This window comes from Juglans microcarpa x Juglans regia, chromosome 5S (assembly GCF_004785595.1).
Source record: "Juglans microcarpa x Juglans regia isolate MS1-56 chromosome 5S, Jm3101_v1.0, whole genome shotgun sequence".
Lineage (NCBI taxonomy): Eukaryota > Viridiplantae > Streptophyta > Magnoliopsida > Fagales > Juglandaceae > Juglans > Juglans microcarpa x Juglans regia.
Genome location: NC_054603.1, coordinates 7,591,659 through 7,612,707, shown reverse-complemented (window position 1 = coordinate 7,612,707; position 21,049 = coordinate 7,591,659). Strand labels below are relative to the sequence as shown.

The 21,049-nt window shown below is 36.7% G+C and overlaps 2 protein-coding genes and 2 pseudogenes across 2 annotated transcripts; 1 reads left to right on the top strand and 3 right to left on the bottom strand.

The window, feature by feature from the left end:
* Positions 1-543: 543 nt before the first annotated feature.
* Positions 544-3,777, top strand: LOC121268252 (annotated as a pseudogene).
* Positions 3,778-3,911: 134 nt separating this feature from the next.
* LOC121268275 (tropinone reductase-like 3) lies at positions 3,912-6,190 on the bottom strand. The gene is made up of 6 exons (XM_041172465.1): positions 5,885-6,190; positions 5,518-5,634; positions 4,874-5,008; positions 4,475-4,600; positions 4,278-4,376; positions 3,912-4,171 (listed from the first exon to the last, which is right to left on the bottom strand). The coding sequence occupies exons 1-6, from the start codon at positions 6,023-6,025 to the stop codon at positions 4,022-4,024; spliced, it is 768 nt and encodes a 255-aa protein (XP_041028399.1). The 5' UTR covers positions 6,026-6,190; the 3' UTR covers positions 3,912-4,021.
* A 5,518-nt stretch (positions 6,191-11,708) lies between these two features.
* LOC121267053 lies at positions 11,709-15,680 on the bottom strand (annotated as a pseudogene).
* A 5-nt stretch (positions 15,681-15,685) lies between these two features.
* On the bottom strand, positions 15,686-17,076 carry LOC121267052 (RPM1-interacting protein 4-like). Its single transcript, XM_041170933.1, has 4 exons — positions 17,071-17,076; positions 16,301-16,843; positions 15,947-16,152; positions 15,686-15,761 (listed from the first exon to the last, which is right to left on the bottom strand). The coding sequence occupies exons 1-4, from the start codon at positions 17,074-17,076 to the stop codon at positions 15,686-15,688; spliced, it is 831 nt and encodes a 276-aa protein (XP_041026867.1).
* Positions 17,077-21,049: the final 3,973 nt, after the last annotated feature.

The window sequence follows — 21,049 nt, the reverse complement described above, 5'->3', positions numbered from 1 at the left end:
TCCATAGGAGTAACGTTAGGGACCAACTCTAAAGTTACATGTTCCAAAGCTAAAATAACACAAGAAATGTTAAAAAGACTAGAAAGCCTCATGACAATTATCACCGTTCATCATTGACCCATCAACGGTGAGAACTGACTGACCTGATGTGTGCTACGCGGCACTGCCATGTCTGTCTATAAACAGCATCAATGTAATGATATATATATATATATATATATATATATATATATATATATATATATATTTTAAAAGAAAATGATAGTTATAATTGTGTATATGCATAAGTTTTGTATAATTATTTATATAAAAAAATAATTTTTTAATAATAAATTTTATTTTTTTAAAAATGACTGTACAGTACCATACTCCACTTAGCTGTACTCGTTTGAAAAAACTATAAATATACATAACAAAAAGAAAATTAAGAGAAATTGTAAACAGAGATGTAAATAAATAAAGAACTCGATTAACCGATGTGGGATACATGCGTCATTATAAGAAAATAAAGGACAATTTTCCGCAATTTTACTGTATTCTCCCTTAACTTCCCTCACTTCCCACCGTCACTTCCATTCACCTCGTACACTCACAACACACAACACACTTCGCAGCAACTGAGTGCAGAGAAATGAGTGGTCGAATAACGTCGCACCAGCTCAGCAATGGGCTCTACGTGTCGGGGCGGCCGGAGCAGGTCAAGGAGCGCCAGCCCACAATCGCTTCGCGCGCCATTCCTTATACCGGCGGCGACGTTAAGAAGTCCGGTGAGCTCGGCAAAATGTTTGACATCCATGTCCTCGATCCTAAATCCAATGCCCCCCCACCTCCCCCAAAGTATCCCGTCTCTCCTCCTCCTCTTCCCAACACAACAGCGGATCGGTCCGATCCGGCTCCAACTCCGGCGCGATCCCGAAGAAATCCTCGGGCCCGATGCCGCTCCAGCCCACCGGGCTCATTACCTCGGGTCCCATAGGGTCCGCCTCCACGGGTAGGGGTTCTTCGACTCACTTGGAGTCTGCCGGGAAGGCGGTGTACGGTCCAGCAGTGACGAGCTTGTCGGCAGAGAAGTTAAGTGGAGCGAGGTCTATAGCGGTGCCTAAGGCGGCTGTGTGGGTGGTGGTGGTAGTGGTGGCGATAGGGTTGCTGGTGGGGGGTTTTTTATGGTGGCGGTGAAGAAGGCGGTGGTTCTGGTGGCAGTAGGTGGCGTGGTGCTGCCTGCGGTGGTCGTGGTAGTCACTTGGAACCTTACTTGGAGGGAGAGAGGGTTGCTTGGGTTTGTGAGGAGGTACCCTGACGCTGAGCTCCGAGGTGCTGTTCATGGACAGTACGTCAAGGTTACCGGGGTAATTTCCTCGCTATATCTCTGGCTTTTACCTTTCACTTTCCTTATAACTTACCATATAATCGTATCTTATTAATAGATTTGAATGGGACGGGAATCTATAATAGTTGGTATTCGTGTTATCAAAGTGATAGTTTTTGTCAATGAAAACGAAGATTAGCCTTTGAAAGTTTATCATTTTTTTTGTACGGTAAAGCAAGTAATGATGGAAATTATTATAAAAACTTTCAAAAACTCCATAAATGGATACGAGTGTGGATTTTAATATTTATTGAAGTAATTTTTTTTTCTGGATTCGTCATGTACATGAATAATAATATTAAGGTTTATTAGAAAGGTGAATGAGGCTGTAACCGAGTATTTATTTTGATTTGAATGATTTTCTCGCACCTTAGTTCTGTGCAGGAAACTTTCGAGGGTGCGGTGTACGGAACCGGAGTTTATTTTGCAGGGATAGGTCCGAAGGGCCACTGCCTTGAAGAGGTTTACCGACATAAAAAAAAATAATAATAAAAAAAAAAAAAAAAAAAAAAAAACCAAACAGATTTTACTCTCACTTGCAAGGTGCGAAATTGTTTCACCAGCTAGAACCTCATTGAAGGTGTCGGGTCCTTGGGACTTATAGAGTTCACCGAGTAAAGCTGTCAAAGGATAATTTCCAGGTTGCATCTGCATGTTAGAATTTTTAAGGGACCATATTTTGCTTCTTTTGGGGTTAAAAGGAAATAGAATTCTAGAGGTGACCTTAAACCCGGATTTGGTAATGGGATGATAACCTTTCATTCGACCCTAATATTTTACTGCTCCAGTGCATGTAATTGTAAACTACTTGCATGCCTAGAAAGGCAACTAGACTTTGATGATTTCTAATTAAAAGGCACCCAGCTTTGAGTAATTACAAGATGGGCCTTTCAATGTGATCTATACCAGTGAAATCATGTTCATTTGAAGATGGGGGCCTTTAGTTCTTAACGTTGACTAGCTGATGCAATGTTTTTGATTTTGTTGGGTAAAAGAAGAAGACAACGTTGAACATCGGGATTCCTTGTAAACTCTGGTTCTCTATAGGACTATGCATTTTTTTTTCCTTTTTTCTAATGCATATGCAGGGGTAACCTCTTAGCTTTTAATGTGGAGGATCACCGCAATTGGCAAATCCTGATTGATAACATTCGTAAGTTTATTGTATTTTATCTCTTCATGTAGGTTGTAACCTGTGGCAGTATTCCTTTGGAGTCATCATACCAGAGGGTATCAAGGTGTGTATATGTTTCTACAGAATTGTACGAGTATAAAGGATGGGGTGGAAAATCTGCAAATCCTAAACATCGTTGTTTTTCATGGGGATCTAGACATTCAGAGGTATAGTTTCGTGAATCAGTTCTATTGATCTAGTGGTCTGTAGATCGAAGTTGGTAACTGATTATTTAGTTTACATTTGATGAACAGAAATATGTTGCTGATTTTTACATATCAGACTTCCAATCTGGGTTAAGAGCACTAGTTAAAGCAGGTTATGGAGCTAAGGTTGCTCCATTTGTCAAACCAGCAACTGTAGTCGATGTAACAAAGGAAAACAGAGACAAATCTCCAAGCTTTTTACAATGGCTAGCCGACCGCAGCCTCTCTACCGATGATCGTATAATGCGCCTCAAAGAAGGGTATGCCTCTAATTTTTCCATGTTGAATCAATTATTAATGCCATATTTATCATTCTTATGCCATATTTGCAGGTTTTTTAATATATATATATATATATGTATGTATATATCATAATTGAATGCTTCATAGTGGATGTTTGCTGTATTTTAGGTATATAAAAGAAGGGAGCACTGTGAGCGTGGTGGGGGTTGTCCGACGCCATGAAAATGTGCTTATGATTGTTCCACCCACAGAGCCTGTCTCAACAGGCTGTCAGTGGATCCGTTGCCTCCTTCCAACCTATGTTGAAGGACTGATTTTGACGTGCGACGACAATCAAAATGCTGACGTGGTTCCCGTGTAAAAATCTTGGATTTCTTTTTATGTTTTGATGATGTTAAAAAGTAAAATATTGGGAGGGCAGAACGGATGATTGAAGCGTGCCACAACAACGCCTGATCATTCTATTCTTTCCTGTTCAAATGAAGTGTAAGGAAGTTGCCATCAAAGATGCAGAGGAAATAGCTGAAGTTTGAAGTTGGAATTTAGATCCCGCAAGTATGCCACGGAGATAATGGGGAAAAAGCTGGAAGCTGCACATTTGATTTTTGCTAATTTTGTTGTGTGCATAAGTTGTTGAGTTGCCTTGAGTCATCATCATGAGTGGGTTTAAATGAATTCTAGCTGCACCCAATTCTGCCACGGAAATTAAAATTACCAGTATGTGTATGTTTCAGTATCTGATTTTAAAGTTTGTTTCAGTATATGTACAGTAAGGCTCTTCATTCTAATTCATTTGTCTCTTTAACTTGTATTCCTTTCTCCCATTTGCCCATTTTACACGAATGTGCATGTTTTCTATCTACAGCGCATGAATCAGACACTTCAGATAGGAAAAACACAACACATATATATAACCCGAGAATTAAAGGTTCTTGCCTTCTAATTATCCCATTGAAAACGACTAAACAAGTAATTAAAAACCAATGGGTTATTATGACGTTGGTAGAAGATGATAGAGAGATGTAAAGGGAACTACAGTCTAGAGGGCATCCCTCCCCCGACCACCAGAGTTTCTCCTGTTATATAAGCAGCATCATCAGACAACAAAAAGGCAGCAGCAGCAGCCATGTCTTGAGTGGTACCAAGCCTGTTAAGTAGAGTCTTTGCCTCGATCTCCTTCCTCTGCAATATGTTAAACCCATATTTTATTTAATTAAAGAGTCAATGCTCAAAGATCTTTTGAGGTAGGCAAGGTGCAGACATGCAACAAGAATGGATATACTCTTACAACTTCATTTTCCAAAAGGGATGCAGCAAAGTAGGTTGGTACAAAACCAGGAGCAATACAATTTACACGAGTATCTGGGGCCATCTCAGCCGCAAGCGCCTAAATGAAGATAAAAAAAGAATAAGAAGATATTCATGATTTGTGAAGTTCTTCAATAAAAAACTAGTACAAAACATGGATACGAGAACTAATCAGACCTTGGTAAGCCCAAGAAGTGCTGTTTTAGTAACCCCATACATAGCCATGGAAGTTGGTGGTTGGAAGGCGGTAATAGAAGAAATAATAACCACTGAAGAACCCTTCTGCATGTGAGGAGCTGCATCCTGTAAGATTAATGAAGCAAGTTTCAAAACCTTACAAATTTGTCAGCAAATGAAGACCCCAGATCCACCAAGTGTGATAACAGTCCATGAAAAAGGTTCGAAAGGCGATCGAGGCACCGACAGGGTATCCTTAAGAACAAATAATAGGAAGATATTGTGATGGTTGGTAAGCATATCACAATCCATTATAGATGTACCTTCATTGCCCCACAATAGCATTAATTCTGCCATTCGTTTTACTTAAAATGAAAAACCTTCCCTAGAAGAAACTACCTTTAAAACAAGTATGGAGGATTTGACATTTATATCCCATAGCTTGTCCAGGACAGATTCTTGAGTTTGCAAAATGGTATCAACAGATGGATTAGCAGCAGCATTGGATACGACAACATCTATTTTTCCATATTTCTGCAAGAGTAAAGACAGATGTTCATACATAAACTTGAATCGATGCCATCCAAAGATTAAGTAGACACATAAAAATCATACAGACTGAATAAAAAGGGACAGACTACAATTAAAGATGTGTGTCAAGGTAACGCTGATTGCCATCATCATTATGGGAAGAGCCTTCAACTTGAAAAAGCAATTATCCTCTCTAGTGAGAAATTAGATGCTTTCACAAATCGGTTATAATAAATCACTACAAAGAAATAGTGACTACATCACTTGTCAATCGAGAAACAAAAGGGACTGAGAAAATTGACCAAGTCCAACTGTTGAAGCTGTCTGGCCTTCAAAGCAGAAACCATATGCAAAATATCAATTTACGTTTTCTCCTTCATTTCTCTACCAAATCTAAACTAACACTTGCTTAGAAAACAAAAATTAAATCTAAACACCTTCTAAAGCTCCTAGATATATTTCCTTTTCCAGGTTATTTCTACAAAAATCAACATTCAAACTACATATCTCACCTGAACAGTCTTGTCTATGAGGTTCTTCCTTTGTTGTGCATTTGACACGTGACAAACGACACCAAACGCATCGATTCCTTGAGCTTTAAGTTTTTCAACCGCTTCATCTACATTTTTCTGTAAAAATTTCACAACTTAACGAAATAAATACATATTAGAACGACACGAGCCTCAGCTACGATCGGAAACACTCGCACACGATCCCGAAAAGCTAAAAATTTAGGAAATTGGAAAAAAAAAAAATAAGGGTGGCATGTAGTAGAAAAAGAATCCCAAACTTGGCTGGAATTGAGAGATCCCAGATCAAATAAAGTGTAAAAATCCCATAATACGAAACCAAATACTCGAAATCGACGGACCCACGAACCTGTTTGCGAGAAGAAACGACGACGGAGCCACCTTCCAAGCCGAGCCGCTCGGCTATGCCAAAGCCAATGCCCTGTGTAGAAGCCGTGACGATCGCAACCTTTCCGTCAAATCTCTTGGCAAACTTCAGCGTCTTGTCCATTTGGCCCAGCTACTTGGTGGAAATCTGAGACTGAGAGTCGAAGCCAACCTTTAGGTTCAGAGCTGGCTCGTGGCGAAGGCAAAAGGCCGTCGGTCCGAGTTTTCGTGCCGTCGGATCTTTATGCTAAGCTTGCCTCGGGATTGCCTATTCTAGTGGGACGCACAACGATTTGATCGGGCTGCTGTACCATGTATTTTCGAATTTTATAGAAAAAAGAAGATATTCCTGAGACAATCTAATTTAATAACTGATTAATATATTATAGTCTCATTTTTAAAATAATATTAATTTTTTTTATTAATTTCAAATATTGCATAACTCTTAGTCAATTTAAAATATAATAATAAAAATTATAAAAACTTTATATTTATATAATTTTTTATATAAATATTTTTTCTAATAATTTGAAAATATAATGTAGTAAACGAATGTTTTGGCATTAAATGTTGTTCAGGTAAACTTCAATATTATTTATAATGAGATTTATATATTATGATTATATTTTTTGAATTGTAAAAAGTATGTAGGATGAGAAAATTATTAAAAATCGTAATCTAAGTATACATTTGAGAAAAAATAATATGTTTTATACCTTATTATGAAATTCGAGTCCCATTCTTCCATTTTTTTTTCATCTTTCATTTTTTTTTTCAATTTCATATTTTATTGAAGAAAAAATTCTTCTTATCAATTACTATTTATCATTCTATATCCCACATCTATTGAAAAATACCTTCACACTTTATAAAAAAAATTATAAATATAAGATATAGAAGTGGATAAAATGACTGATGCATTACATTCATCTTTATCGAAACCATCAGAATGTAAAATCTCTATCGCCGCATAATACAGCTCAAACTCCTTCTATGGTAGTTGAAGTGTCTATTAGCCACATTAGCTATCTCTTAAAATAAATAAAAAGGAAATGCATAAACATAAAAACAAAAATAGAAAAAAAGGGGTGGAACATCCCCATTGCCCATTGGAGACCCTAGGGGTGTGCAAAATTCTAAGAATTCCGACTCCGTCCGACCTCCGCTCCGATGCCGATGCCGACTCCGACAGAGTCGGAGTTGTCGGAATTCGGAGTCGGAATTCAGAGTAGTTCCGAATAGTCATTCGGAGTCGGAGTCGGAGTCGGAGTCGGAGCTCCTTATAGCTCCGACTCCGACTTTGAATTTTTTTTAAACCCAGCTGTAAAACGACGTCGTTTTACAGCTGGATTTAAAAAAAAATTATTGAACGACACCGTTCCATTTAATATGGAACGACGTCGTTTCATATGTCTTCCTAAGGAAGACTTCCTTCATACGTTTCCCTCCTTCTTCTTCTTCCTTCTTCTTCTTCCTTCTCCCTTCTCTCTCGCGTCTCCCGTCCCAGTGACTGAACCATCCCTTCTCTCTCGCGTCTTCCGTCCCAGTGCCAGCGTGCCGCCGTTCGTCGTTGCTCCTCTGTGCCGCCGTTCCTCGTTGCTCCTCTGTTCAGCTTCCACCTACAGTGAGCCCTAAATTTATGAGCCCTAAATTTAATTCAAGCACGTCTCTTATGAATTGGAGCCAGCAGTTGTGATTCTTGTGAATTGGTTATATTGAATATTCAATATAGTCCCAACACGGCGCTTAAAACTCTAAATTTTACATTGTATTGCAAATTTGCGCTCGAGCGAGGTGTCGAGCGCAAGTCGAGCGCACGTTGTATTGAACATTGGCTCTAGCGATATGTCGAGCGGAAGTCGAGCGAACCTCTCTAGATGGATTCTGCTCAAGCGCCACGTCGAGCGCACGTCGAGCGAACATCTCTGGATGGATTCTGCTCGAGCGTCACGTCGAGCGGACGTCGAGCGAACCTCTCTGTATGGATTCTGCTCGAGCGCACGTCGAGCGAACCTCTCTGGATGGGTTCCGCTGAGTCGAGCGCACGTCGAGCGAACCTCGATGTAATAATACATCGATACAATAATGTATTATGATACAATAATACATGTCCTATTGTATAATACAATAGCCTAGTTTATTTTTAAACTAATTTTTTGCTTCTAATTTAATTTTTTCAGCTTCATTGATTGTGATATGGATCCTAGACATAGTGGAGATGATCGTCCACAAGGGGATGTGGCGGATGCCAATGCTACAACTCCTACACTGGTGGATACTTCCACCTCTAGAGCCACATCTAGGGCAGCTACATCTAGAGTAACTACATCTAGAGCAGCTACATCTTGTGCGAGTAGTTGACTCCCACTCCTAGTTGATATAGAGGATGAGGATATGTTCAACGAAGAGGAGGAGATGCCCATTGAGCAAGATCAACCACCACGACCTTCTAAAAGGAGGTCATGGACATGAGAGCATTTCACTAAAATTTCTGGTGAAATTGCGAACCCAGTAGCAAGATGTCATTACTGTGGATCACTTTGTGGATGCCATTCGAAGAAGCAAGGTACCAGTGTGTTAATAGCACATCTAAATGGTTGTCAACGATATAAGATAGCGAAGGGATTGCAAGCCACTGATCAGACCAACCTCAGTTACCAAACTTCTACAGCCACTGATGGTACACAGACTAAGAAATTGGTCATCCCTCAATACAGTGAGAAGATGTTGAGGGACATGCTTGCAGAGATGATAATTACTGATGAAATGCCATTTACCACAGTCGAGAAAAGAGGCTTTCGAAAGTTTCTAAATTTTGTTGAGCCATGATTTCCCATTCCATCACGGTATACAGTGATGCGAGATTGTATGAAGAGGCATGCGAAGGACAATGAGGAGATGAGGAAGATGTTTATTACCACTGGCCAAAGAGTGTCTTTTACGACTGACACATGGACTTCCATACAGAACGTTTGCTACATGTGTATCACAGCACACTACATTGACAGTGAGTGGATTTTGCATAAAAAAATTATTGGTTTTAAAGAAATTGTGGATCATAAAGGTGCATCAATTGGGGTGAAGATGGATGATTGTTTAAAGGACTGGAGAATTCGAAAAGTGTTGTGTATTACAGTTGACAATGCCAGTGCGAATGAAACAGCAATTGATTGGTTTAAGCGGAACACGACGGTGAGAGATGATGTCATTCGGGCCCACGAGTTTATTCACGTTCGATGCTGTGCTCATATCATTAACCTCATAGTTGTTGAGGGATTAAAAGAGGTTCATGATTCCATAACCCGAGTCCGCAACATTGTACGATATGTGAGGGGTTCCCCTCAAAGGCTTGCCAAGTTTAAGGCAATAGCAGAAAATCTGAAGATTGAATGTTCTAGTATGCTGTGCTTGGACGTTCCGACTCGATGGAATTCTACATACATGATGTTGGATGTGGCACAGAAGTACCAAAAAGCATTCGAGCGAATGGAGGTCGAGGATGGGGGCTTGAGGTATGCTTTGTTAGAGCCAGCAGGACAGGGGCTCGGTGCGCCGGAAGCACATGATTGGACCAGTGTGAGTTATTTTGTTGAATTTTTAAGAACTTTTTATAAGATAACCATGCGGCTATCTGGATCCAAATATACGACTGCGAACTCATTTTTCAGCGAGCTCTCGGAGCTTCACTTCCAGTTGGAAAATAGTTGTACTGACTCTACTGGATTGTTATCTGCTATGGCTACGAGGATGAAGATCAAATATGATAAATATTGGGGGAATATTGAGAAGATAAATAGATTGCTATTTGTGGCTGTGATCCTTGACCCCCGAGTTAAGTCGGCCGTTCTAGAATTTTAGGTAAATTCCGTCCTCGGGGCAGTGAATGCTGCAGAGTTTATTAAATTGCTAAAAAGTGATGTTGATGACTTATATCATCACTACAGTACTAGTGCTCAGCCTTCATCCGCAGTTGGTAGCTCTTCACTTCGAGGCCGACAGGATTGACAGTTTCCTCAGGTGATACTGACCCATCTGTAGGGGTTAGAGGCAATCGTATTATACAGCAGTATCATCAACTCATGTCAACAAGGAATATTATGCATTGTATATCTGAGGTTGAACGATATTTTATAGAAGCTGTCGAGGCACCTAGTGATGTATTTCAGTTATTAACTTGGTGGAAAGTTAATTCCACCAAGTATCCAGTCCTTTCTCGTGTGGCCCGAGATGGCTAGCCATTCCTGTCACTACAGTTGCCTCAGAGTTGGCATTTAGCACTGGAGGTCGCGTGTTGGATGCTTATCGGAGTTCATTGTCACCGTCAACCGTGGAGGCCCTCGTTTGCACACAGAATTGGATAAGTGAAACGCCTATTGGACTAGATACCGTTGGCGTTGATGCCGAGAGTTATAGGCTTGAATCGGGTAAGTTTATATGCTTTTAAATGATGATTTAATTATTTTTAATGTTTCTAACTTCTACTTTTTATGATTTTATAGATCTAATTGTGAACCCTAATATAATTATCGATTATTGAGAGTCTGGAACGGACGCTACTTGAGAGTTGGGATGGAGTTGAAAGAACCTCCTTTCTTGGTAAGAATCAAATTATTCTTTTACCGTATTCAATTTTTTATTATCAATTTTTTATTATCTATTGATTGCTACTTTCTATCTTCATTTCAGGCATGACCAATGGAACAAAAAGTGTTTGAGTGAAATCCGTGTTTAATTTTTATGTAGTTATATTTCAAGATTGAGTCATATTGTTATTACGTTATAAATGAGACTGTTAGAACTTATGGCTACATCATACATGTTATTTACTTTTTAAACCATTTATATAGTTATATTTATGTAGTTATATCCCGAGCAAAGACGTGAGATAAGTACTCTTTATTCTATAATTTCTATTAGTACTTATCCATCCTCTCTCAAACGTTTAGAATTTATTATCCAACTGAAATTAATCGAATTATAGAAATTTGTACCATCATTCTTTTTTATAAAATTTTAAATTTATGTAATTTTCAACTCATGAGTCATGAGCACTTTTAATGCTAAATTTCAGGCGGACATAAAACAAATTAAAGATATAATCAAAATTCAGTAACAAAATCAGAACGAATATTTAAATTATTGAAAACTCTTGAATAAATCAAATATTTGTAGATCGTTCACTTTTAAAAAAAATATATATGTTGCTCACTATCTGAAACGAAATTGAACAATAAAATTTAAATAATAAAAAAAAAAGAACAAAATTTCTGAAATTGAGGAGTCGGAGCTCCGACCTCCGATCGGAATCGGACTCCCACTACTTTCGGAGTCGAAGTTGGAGGAGAAATTCAGCTTTGACTTTTGTCGGAGTCGGAGGTCGGAAATGACAACTCGAGTTGGAGCCCACCCCTAGGAGACCCCACCAAGAGTTGATTCCTTACTTTTTTTTATTATATATTAATTTTTCAGAAATATATTCATTCAAAATTACAAAAATTAATTTACGAATTAACTTTAAAAAAATAAATTTTATAATCTCACATATCATGTCTAGTCATTTAATCATATTAATATATAACATTTATAAAAATAAATGTTTTGTATACCTAATATTTCTTTATTACATCGAGCGGGAGAGGCGAGTTTTACTTTCAACATGCAAGTCTCATATGTAGTTGTAAAATATAGAAGTCGGAGCACCAAATATATAGAGCATCTGATCTTTAAAAACTTACAGCATTGGATGCAAGAACTACCATATCATCATCACCCAAGCCTTATATGGTGTCATGTAAATAGCACCAGTTTTAGTCATAAGGATTTCTGAAATTCTTCAAGAGCTCCGGGATGTCATATCCAAGCATATCATCTACTGCTTGGATCATTTAAGGTTTCAATTTCTCGAATTTGTCGATGTTGTAACCATTCAAGACCTCCCTGGAGAAGTCCACATTTGGGAAGTCACCTACGGGAAGATGAAACTCCCTCTGGACCTGTTTTTGGAAAATTCTCATAAATTTGCATGCACAATATGAGAGAGAGAGAGAGAAACAGAGACAGATCTAGAGACTCCCACGCAAACCTTTCCAAATTCATCTTCCAGATTATAAATAAGTCGTTCTTGGGTCTTAGCCTTGCCCATCATGGTAGGCATCGCCTTCTTAAGGTGACTAGTTATATAGGCATGAATCTTGGCAGCCCTGGCTCGTTTTACAAATTCATTTATCTGCAATATGCGCAAGTAGACTAGATAACTAGCACGTAAAATCTGAAAATATATAAACCAATACATGCATACACGTGCACTACCAAATGATCAAAGCAAAAAAGGATTATGGTGAGCATACTCGACGATCGCAAGCCTTCTTTGGGATATCATTCAAATCTGCAAGGAGATCATCTTGTTCTTTCTCGAAAAGATCCTGGCCTATTGGACCCATATCTACCTCATTAACAGGCTTGTCGTTGAACGAGCTGCAAGAAAGAAAGAATGAATGAATGAAATCAAGGTCAGAATATCAGAGATGGCCAGAAGTGGAAGGTCTAAAAGTATGACAACGTAATAAAAGTTTTCAACTTTTTAGGATCAAGATGAGCAAAAGCCTGTCTTTGCATTAGTACCATTACATTGAAGGCAACATTTACCATTTCAGTAGAATATTGGGTGATATTTTCCTTTAAGAACTTGAGATTTAGTCAAACAAGTTCATCCAAACCATTGTTACAAAATTTTTGCATTTCTTTATGCAATTTCTTGTATATAGGTGCTTGACCATGAAAGCAATCGTTCCAACAATCACCACAAAAATGAACATAATAAATCCACTGCCCAGTTACATCAAACAGGTCTCTTTGTTTGAAAAAAAATGATACTCCCAATGAAATTACCAGGAATAACCTACCCAATATAAACACGCACAACCTCTGGAGTATTCAGAACTTTCCCAAGTGACCACATCAAGGCTTCATAAACTCTCATCAGCTAAATAAGATGACATCAACATATACGCAGGTCAGAATATATTTTTGAAATGATGCCGACTAAAAAATAAAGGTATATACAGAGAAATTATCAAATTAAAAGGCTATATATCTAGAAAACTCACTTGTTGCGTATCAACTTGGTCTGCTTTATTTAGAACAACACGAATTTTGTCATCATGACCACATAGAGATGAAATGACACGCTTGAATTCATCACTGATGTCAAGTTTATGGGGATCAAACATAAGTAGAATGAGATCACATTTTGCTGCAAACCATGATATTACACCAGTGAAATCATAACTCCTCTGTGTTCGTTGCTTTTCTCCAGATAGAACCCCAGGAGTGTCCACAAATGTAATTTGATCTAACAGCTACAAGCACAAGGGAGAAAGATTAGCTCGTTCAAGTGATAATAATAATCTTGACAATGAATATTTAAATACATTAGTTAGCTAACAGTTATGTAAAGACCACGTGGTAACCTTGTATCGACCAATAATATATTGCCAGACAGAAAAAAAGTTCAACGTAAAAGAAAACCTAATGTTTTGAGAGAATCAGAAAATATTAGGAATAAAAGAAACTCAATCATCAGAATTATGGATCATTCATATTCCTACAAGTTAATGAGCCTAAAGGCAACAACAATGAAGTAGCATCCATTAAGTGGTAAACTCGTCAGTACTTAAAAGGATAAAGTATTACATACTGATGTTTGCACCTGAAAACAACCGTCCTCATCAATACTAGATGGTAAAGTATGAGAGGTGCCTCTAGAATATGTTTGATCACATTCAGTTCAGACCCAGTCCGTGTACATTGAGCACACATTAACAAAAAAGGCAGTCATACACAACAGGGGATTGTAAATGCACTCCATTAATCAAACTCATAGCAAACAAATATTGTATCCATCGTTAAAGTAGAAGTCCCAGACTTTTTACCAGAAAAATTAGTTGCTCATGCATGTTCGAAGCCAGCCCTTCTTATGAAGTGGCTATGGAGATTTCCAAAGGAAAAGAAAAAGCCATGGTGCTCATAGGCTGCTAAGAACCTCTCCAATGGCAAAAATAGATTGACCCGTCTAAAATATTCTGCATCTAGAAAGGTATTATTTGGTACAGAGAGACTTTCAGGCTAAACTTGGGCTAGACTTTGGTTAGGTAATGGCCGTAAGTTGATTCGCTTCTGGGATGATGTTTGGCCATGCCACTCAAAGGTTCCAGGGTGTTAAACAGAATAAGTAGGCGGCGGCTTTCATGAAGTATATGGTTTTGAAGCCGGAGCAATGGAGGATGGCGACTTTAATCTCTAATCGCTTTCAGATACTCGATTGAATATATAAATTATTTATTAATATTCATAAATTATTTTCCTATTATTCAAAAAAATTATCATATTATAGAATATAGATTCCTTCATTCCTTGATTTTCTATACAAACATGCTTTTGATTTTTGTTTTTTAAAAACATAGGTAATGGGCTCACTCCGGGCCCTTTACCCATCTAATCGCGGGTCCCAGTAGATCATTTTTATCGTACGTGGATCAGCCCATCATATCGGTTTTAGAACTTCAAATTTTAGCGCTATACCCATCTAATCAGGGTCCTTTCGGTAATATTAAGGTTGAGTTTAAATAGTGAGATAAGATGAGATGAGTTTAAATAATATATTAATAGTAATGAAAATATTAATTAAAATTAGATGAAATCAGATAAGATGAAGTGGTTTCATCTCACCTCTGTATCCAAACGGGTCCCCTGGTAGGTTTGGATAGTGAGTTGAGATAAGTTGAAATAAAAATTAAAGCTACGTTTGGGTACTAAGAGTACCTCAAGTACTCTCACTACTATTTTTTACTTTATTATTATTTTTTACCTACTTTTTTACTATTCATTACTTTTTACCTATTATTCATTATTCTATTATTACTTTTTTACTACTATTCACAAACATTCTCAACACTTCTCAAGTATTCTCACTATCCAAACGTAGCCTAAAAGTTAAATAAAATATTATTAGAATATTATTTTTTACTATTATTATTGTTTTGAGATTTGAAAAAGTTTAATTGTTTATTATATTTTGTATAAAAATTTAAAAAAATTGTAATAATTAGATGAAATGAGTTGAAATAAATTGAGAGACTTTTGTATCCAAACCGGCCTAACTTTATTAGAAAAACAAATAAATAGCGTTGAGGAGTTTTATGGTTAATTTTGCAGCCGGCTAGCTTGATATTGTTGTGACAAATACATTAGTTGGTGCAATAAATATCATTAAGGAAAAATCTAATTGTAAGTGTTTTTACACACTAATATGTGCATTCATTCAATATGATTGGTCAGAAAGTAGATTTTATTAAAAATCGTGCTAATTTGAATTTAGAATATGAAGACAATAATATTAATAACAGATAGATATGCAAACTTGCTTGTACTTAGCAAAACTTTATCATTAAACCTCTCTCAAAGAGGATGTTCGGGGAGAATTGAGTTTCCATACCTTTGATCTTATAAAAAGAAGAATAAAAAAATTCGACAATGCAACCCAAATCACAAAAGAACAAAGATTATGCATCTTAGAATTAATTAATTGCCCAAGGTTGTTTAACATTCAGAGGAAGTAACAAGAAAAGGGAAACACACAAGTTGTACTAGATTAACTTGTTTTTAAGGGTATAATCCAGCCCGGTCAATACGCTGAGAAACATGGTAGCACCGCCACCAACGAACATGAGTCCCTGTTTACTTTTTAGAGGAGCAGGTGAATAGCGCAGAAGCAAAGCCATGTAATTCACTCGCTTCTACTTGAAAACAGACAGCAACATATCTGCAGATTGTGATGATGATGATCATTAATGAAGAAAAATCTGCAAATTAGTCTCAAAGAAATTTATAAGAATACGAAACTATATATATCAACTGCATATATTATGCTCTATATTCACTGTCAAGAAAACAGTTAATGGCAGCAAGATTCTACAAAAGCATCAAAATTCCTTGAATGATGAGATTTGCATGAAATTAAGGACAAAACTTCTCTGGCAATTTATACCTTTGATCTAGGGAAGATCGCTCGTGTCTTTCAGTATTTGAATGATAACTCGGTTGTTGTTGTTGTTGTACAACTGGGAAATGTGAGGTTTCGGTCTGTTTTCTCTCTTTTAATCTGTTGAATATGACAGTGAATCCTTCTCCTGATTTAGGGTCTGCTTCATTCCAAGCCCCAAACTTGGGTATCGATGATGCACCTCTTCGATGCTATTCACCCCCATAGAATTTACAAAATCAATCATTGTATAACCAATTATGATTATAACAGGAGAGATATATACACGAAATAGATTTTATGTTTGTATAATAATCTAAATAATTTAGATTTATAAAAGAGTTGTAAATGTATAGTTACCTGCACATCATTTACAATTTCAACAGAGGAATAACTTCCGACTCTCTGTCTGCCATGACCGGGGACAGTCGAGGAGAAGCTATCAACCCCATCAGCTGCCGGAGTCTTCTTGTTGTCAGACCTCTTCCGTCGGTGACTAGGCTGCTGTATGAGTGAATAATCAGATTTGCTTGATCTATAGCTGCTGCCAGATTCAAATTCGATGATCCTAGGGTTCCCATTTTTCTGTAAATCAGAAGGGTTAATCCTACGATGAGAACGATGGCTTGTATGCCCCTTATCAATGTGTTGTTTTTCCTCCGGAGAAACTGACTTGGTGCTGGAGTCGACACGGAGATGATTAGGAGCCTGGACTGCACGGTAATCATGAGCAGTCATTTCCAAGCCCCCACTTCCCATGTACATGAATGCCTCAGGATTCTCCTCCGGATCATTTGGGTTTATCATCACCCCACCTCTCTCTTTTCTTGCATTCTCGAAGTAGGCGGTGTAAGGGATATTGTCATTTTCCCAGTTGCCAAACTCCGGTACGTGTGAGTGCTGCTGCAGACATGCAAGTTTTAATTATTTTTAAGTACGTTTCTTAACAAGATAATTTAGTTCTGCATCACAGATTCACAAGAATGAAAATATAACAGAAGGAAATATTCCAACTAGAAGATCATCACTTGAACCGAAAATCTGCAACAAAATTTCATGTTAATTATAAGAAGGAGAACATGCATATATAACACCAACACTGATACAAAGAAGATCGCGCGAGCACTCACAGCCATTGATCAGGGGAGTTGATCTTCGAAGTTTCTGAGTTTTGGGGCAAGAATCCTTGACGAACATGAAGAACAGGGATAGTACTACGGCTCTCCTTGGGGACCGTACCTTTAGAAGTTGTGTTGACCGATGGATATCACATAAGATCAGGCTTCTTTTGGTACAAGAATTAATAATTTAATAGACGATCGATGACTACAATGTTTCCAAAACCAAAAATAAATTGAAAACCTATCTCAAACCCAGCACTAAACTTTGTTTTTGTGTTTTAAAATCGACGTCCCAAAATTCTCCAGATCATGAACAAGTAATTTTGTCGTTTCGTCGTCTCTCAGTAATTACATGGTTCTATTTCTTGTCATTATCCCCCGACTAAAATATTTCTTCTACAAGGAAGAAGACGCGTGAACTCTTGGACGGCAAAAAGAGTGCAAGGATCAAACAAATTCAGCGGCACCTATCCTCGCCTAGTGGCCGTACGTTCCTCACTTGACAGTTGATATCCGGGGATGCATTCTAGTAGGTTATAAAAAAATGATTTATTTGTGACTAGTTATTTTTTATAAAAATAATAATTTTTTGTTAAAATAAATTTATTTTCGTCATAAATAGTCATTTTTATTACAAATACTCATTTTTTTTTTTAGGTACTTGTGAATTTCCCCTCTTAATTGGCTTAAGAAAAAAACAACTCTAGTTCTTTCACCGTGGGATCGATTAGTCTCCGTATATGCAGTAGTACTGTTAAAAATGTAGGAGATACATTAAAAACCTAAACATGCTAACAAAGGAAGTAAGTGGAGCCACTTTCTCTCCATTTAATTGTCGATCGAGACTATATATTTTTTTAATTTCTTCCAAACTAAGATACTTATATTACTCAAAATAACTTATCCAAACGTTCGAAGCATAAACTATCTATTACAGACATAATAGAAACCGAATGCAGAAAACAAGCAACAAGTAAAAAGTTCAAGGCGGATCTTTTCCACTGTAGATCAACTCCAAAAGGCATTGTGAAATTTTGATGCGGGGTATATTTCCAAATAAAGAGTTTGTGGATGCCCATTGCGCAATAGAATGCCTTTTGGAGTTCGAGACTATATATTTCAAGAGTAATGTTACCCCTTGAGCTATTATTATATATTCTCGATATTTAATGATGTGACATTTAATGATGAGAGATTATTTGTTACCTTTCATATGTGGGCTAATCATTTAATGTTACATTAATAGATGTTGAGATGATAATTAAAAAAATGATGATGAATATAATTTATCATATTATTATATGTCTAGGCTGAAATTAATGCATTATTAACGTAGGCGCACAGTTTTAACATTATAAATTTGTTCATGTGATTATCTTACAGCTGACACCTCGACGCGGTAATGAGTCAGTTGGCAAACTTGGACTTGGCTTCATTTAGCTTTTTATTTAAGCATAATTTTCTTTTAGGCAAATATGGTTATATATTGGAGAAAAGACATTAGCTACAGAGTTGATCAGTCCAGAATATTAAGTATTATACAAAATTATAGGTGGATCTTTTTCACTATGAAACTTCAGTAAAGATGGTAGAATTTGGATTAATGAGATATTATCAAAGGCTTGCGTCGTTACTGTCTATTGTGTCAAATTTGCATGTAATTGTATTTATCACGAGGAACATTAATATTTTCCTTTTTTTTCTTTATTTTTTTCTAGGCAGTCAAATTAAAAACAAGCAGTACTGATATAGATGGAGACAAAATCACCACCCAAATAAAAAACCTTACGGACAGTGGAATGTAATCAAAAGCAACTATGAAAGGTTGCCATGTTTGTCGAGTGTCAATCTTTTCGGCAGAGGTACTGTTTAATTAACATTTTCTCATAAGGGAAAATGTTAGTTTGCTCCTGAATTTGCTCCTGAGTTTAACTGCTAGTGCATTTTAATTTTTCTTCATTTTTTTAAATTTTTAAAAAAGTTAAAACTAATGAATTTGTGTATTTTTTAAAAAAAGAATGTTTAAAAAATATTTGAAAAAAGTGATGTTGCATTAGCGGGTACGACCAAGAGTAAGAGAATGGCTCATTTGTTTTCGGAGATGAGTTGAGATTAAAGTTAAAAAATTGAATAAAATATTGTTAGAATATATTTTTTAATATTATTTTTGTTTTGGGATTTGAAAAAGTTGAATTGTTTATTTTATTTTCTATTAGAAGTTGAAAAAATTGTAATGATTAGATGATATGAGATAAGATGTTTTTGAAAAACAAACGAGGCCTTAAGAGATGGCGGCACAATAGAAACATCCTTTTTGAAAACCACGGTATTTTTTCAACACTATTGTAAAATACTAGCAAAGCCTGCATGTGCAAGGCACGTGCCTAGTGCTATATATATGCCTAATTCTTCTTAAGTATGGGTCCTAAAATTAGAGGAAATAGAAGGTGAATTTATGTTGACATCAAAGCAGCAAAAATAAGTAAAAAGAAACAAAATGGAGAGATCAACGAACAACTAGCTGCCTCCACATATATAAGCATTATCCCACATTTCATTGATCTTTTGAACGAGAAACCAAAAAAATAAAGAAAGTAAAAATGGTTCCTAAAATTAACGCCCATCATAGAAAAAAACAAAATTTAAGAAGAGATTGAAAGGAGGTAACATAACAAGAAAAAGAAAAAAAAGAGCCAAATGTGTGTGTGTATATATATATATAACTATTTATAATATGCAAATTGTAATTATAATACGCACCAAATGTGTGTGTATATATATATATATATATTATATAAGTACTGGCGATTTATAATCGCCACAATAAGGTTTTCGCAACTATTTAGTCAATTGTGACGTTATTTTGAAAACACTGGGAATGGATATTTGCGACAATTTTAGAATTTTTAGCGACGATACGCAAGCGCCGGAATTAATCTTTCCCAATGATTAGAACTGAATTGTAGATGACATTTGCGATGATATTTGATACTATTTGCAACGGAAAATATTGCCGCTAATGAATAATTTTGAACGGCGATTTTTGGCTTCGTTGGGGTAGCTCAGAAGGGGAGGTTTAATACCGGCGAACATCCGGCGATATAGATATCGCTGAAAAAGGTGTATCGTGGCGATTTCATGCCCTTTTTCCGTCGAAAGTGATCGCCGAGAAAAGTGAATCCCCTTGGAGTGTATATAAAAGTAAATACAATATCCATACAAACACAATCACTTTACTTACAATAGAAATAGAAATATAGAAATATATATATATATATATATATATATATATATATAACTTTAATTAGCTAGCTAGTTTATTTTAAAGTAGAAGCTGCAGGAGGAATATTCTGTCTGCCCGAAATGGTGGGATTAACATTAGTAGATTGAGATGTCGTAGCTAGGGCCATCGATCGCTTCCCTGGTATGCGAGGTCTATGTCACTAATCTCCACATTAATCTCACATGCATGGTACTGCCTTGCTACAAAGAATTAGCTTGACAGCCTCCTTAGTTTGAGAGACGCCTCGTATATATGTTCTTGAAGCTAGCTTATAACCAGCTCGCTGATCATCTTAATCTTCGAGGGAATCTAGAAGCAATTAAGATCAAACACAATAAAAATATTTACAATATGATTATTAATATTTCTTCAACTAATTTGAACATGAAGATAATAAATTGAAACTAGTTTTTTGTATTATATAATTACCTGATCATGTGCTTTGCACTGATTCCATGACTGCATGCCAAGGTGATCATATCTCCATTAACCTTTCCTCCGTACTTTTTCACAACATTAAAGACAGTCGGTTTGGCATTGGCAGCCGATGTTAATATGAAAACAAAAAGTACCAATAGGGTTGCAATATTCAATTTCAAACCCATTTGTTTCGTCTGATGTTGTATGGGTTTTGTTTGGTTTGATATATATATATATATATATATAGAGAGAGAGAGAGAGAGAGAGAGAGAGAGAGTACTGGAG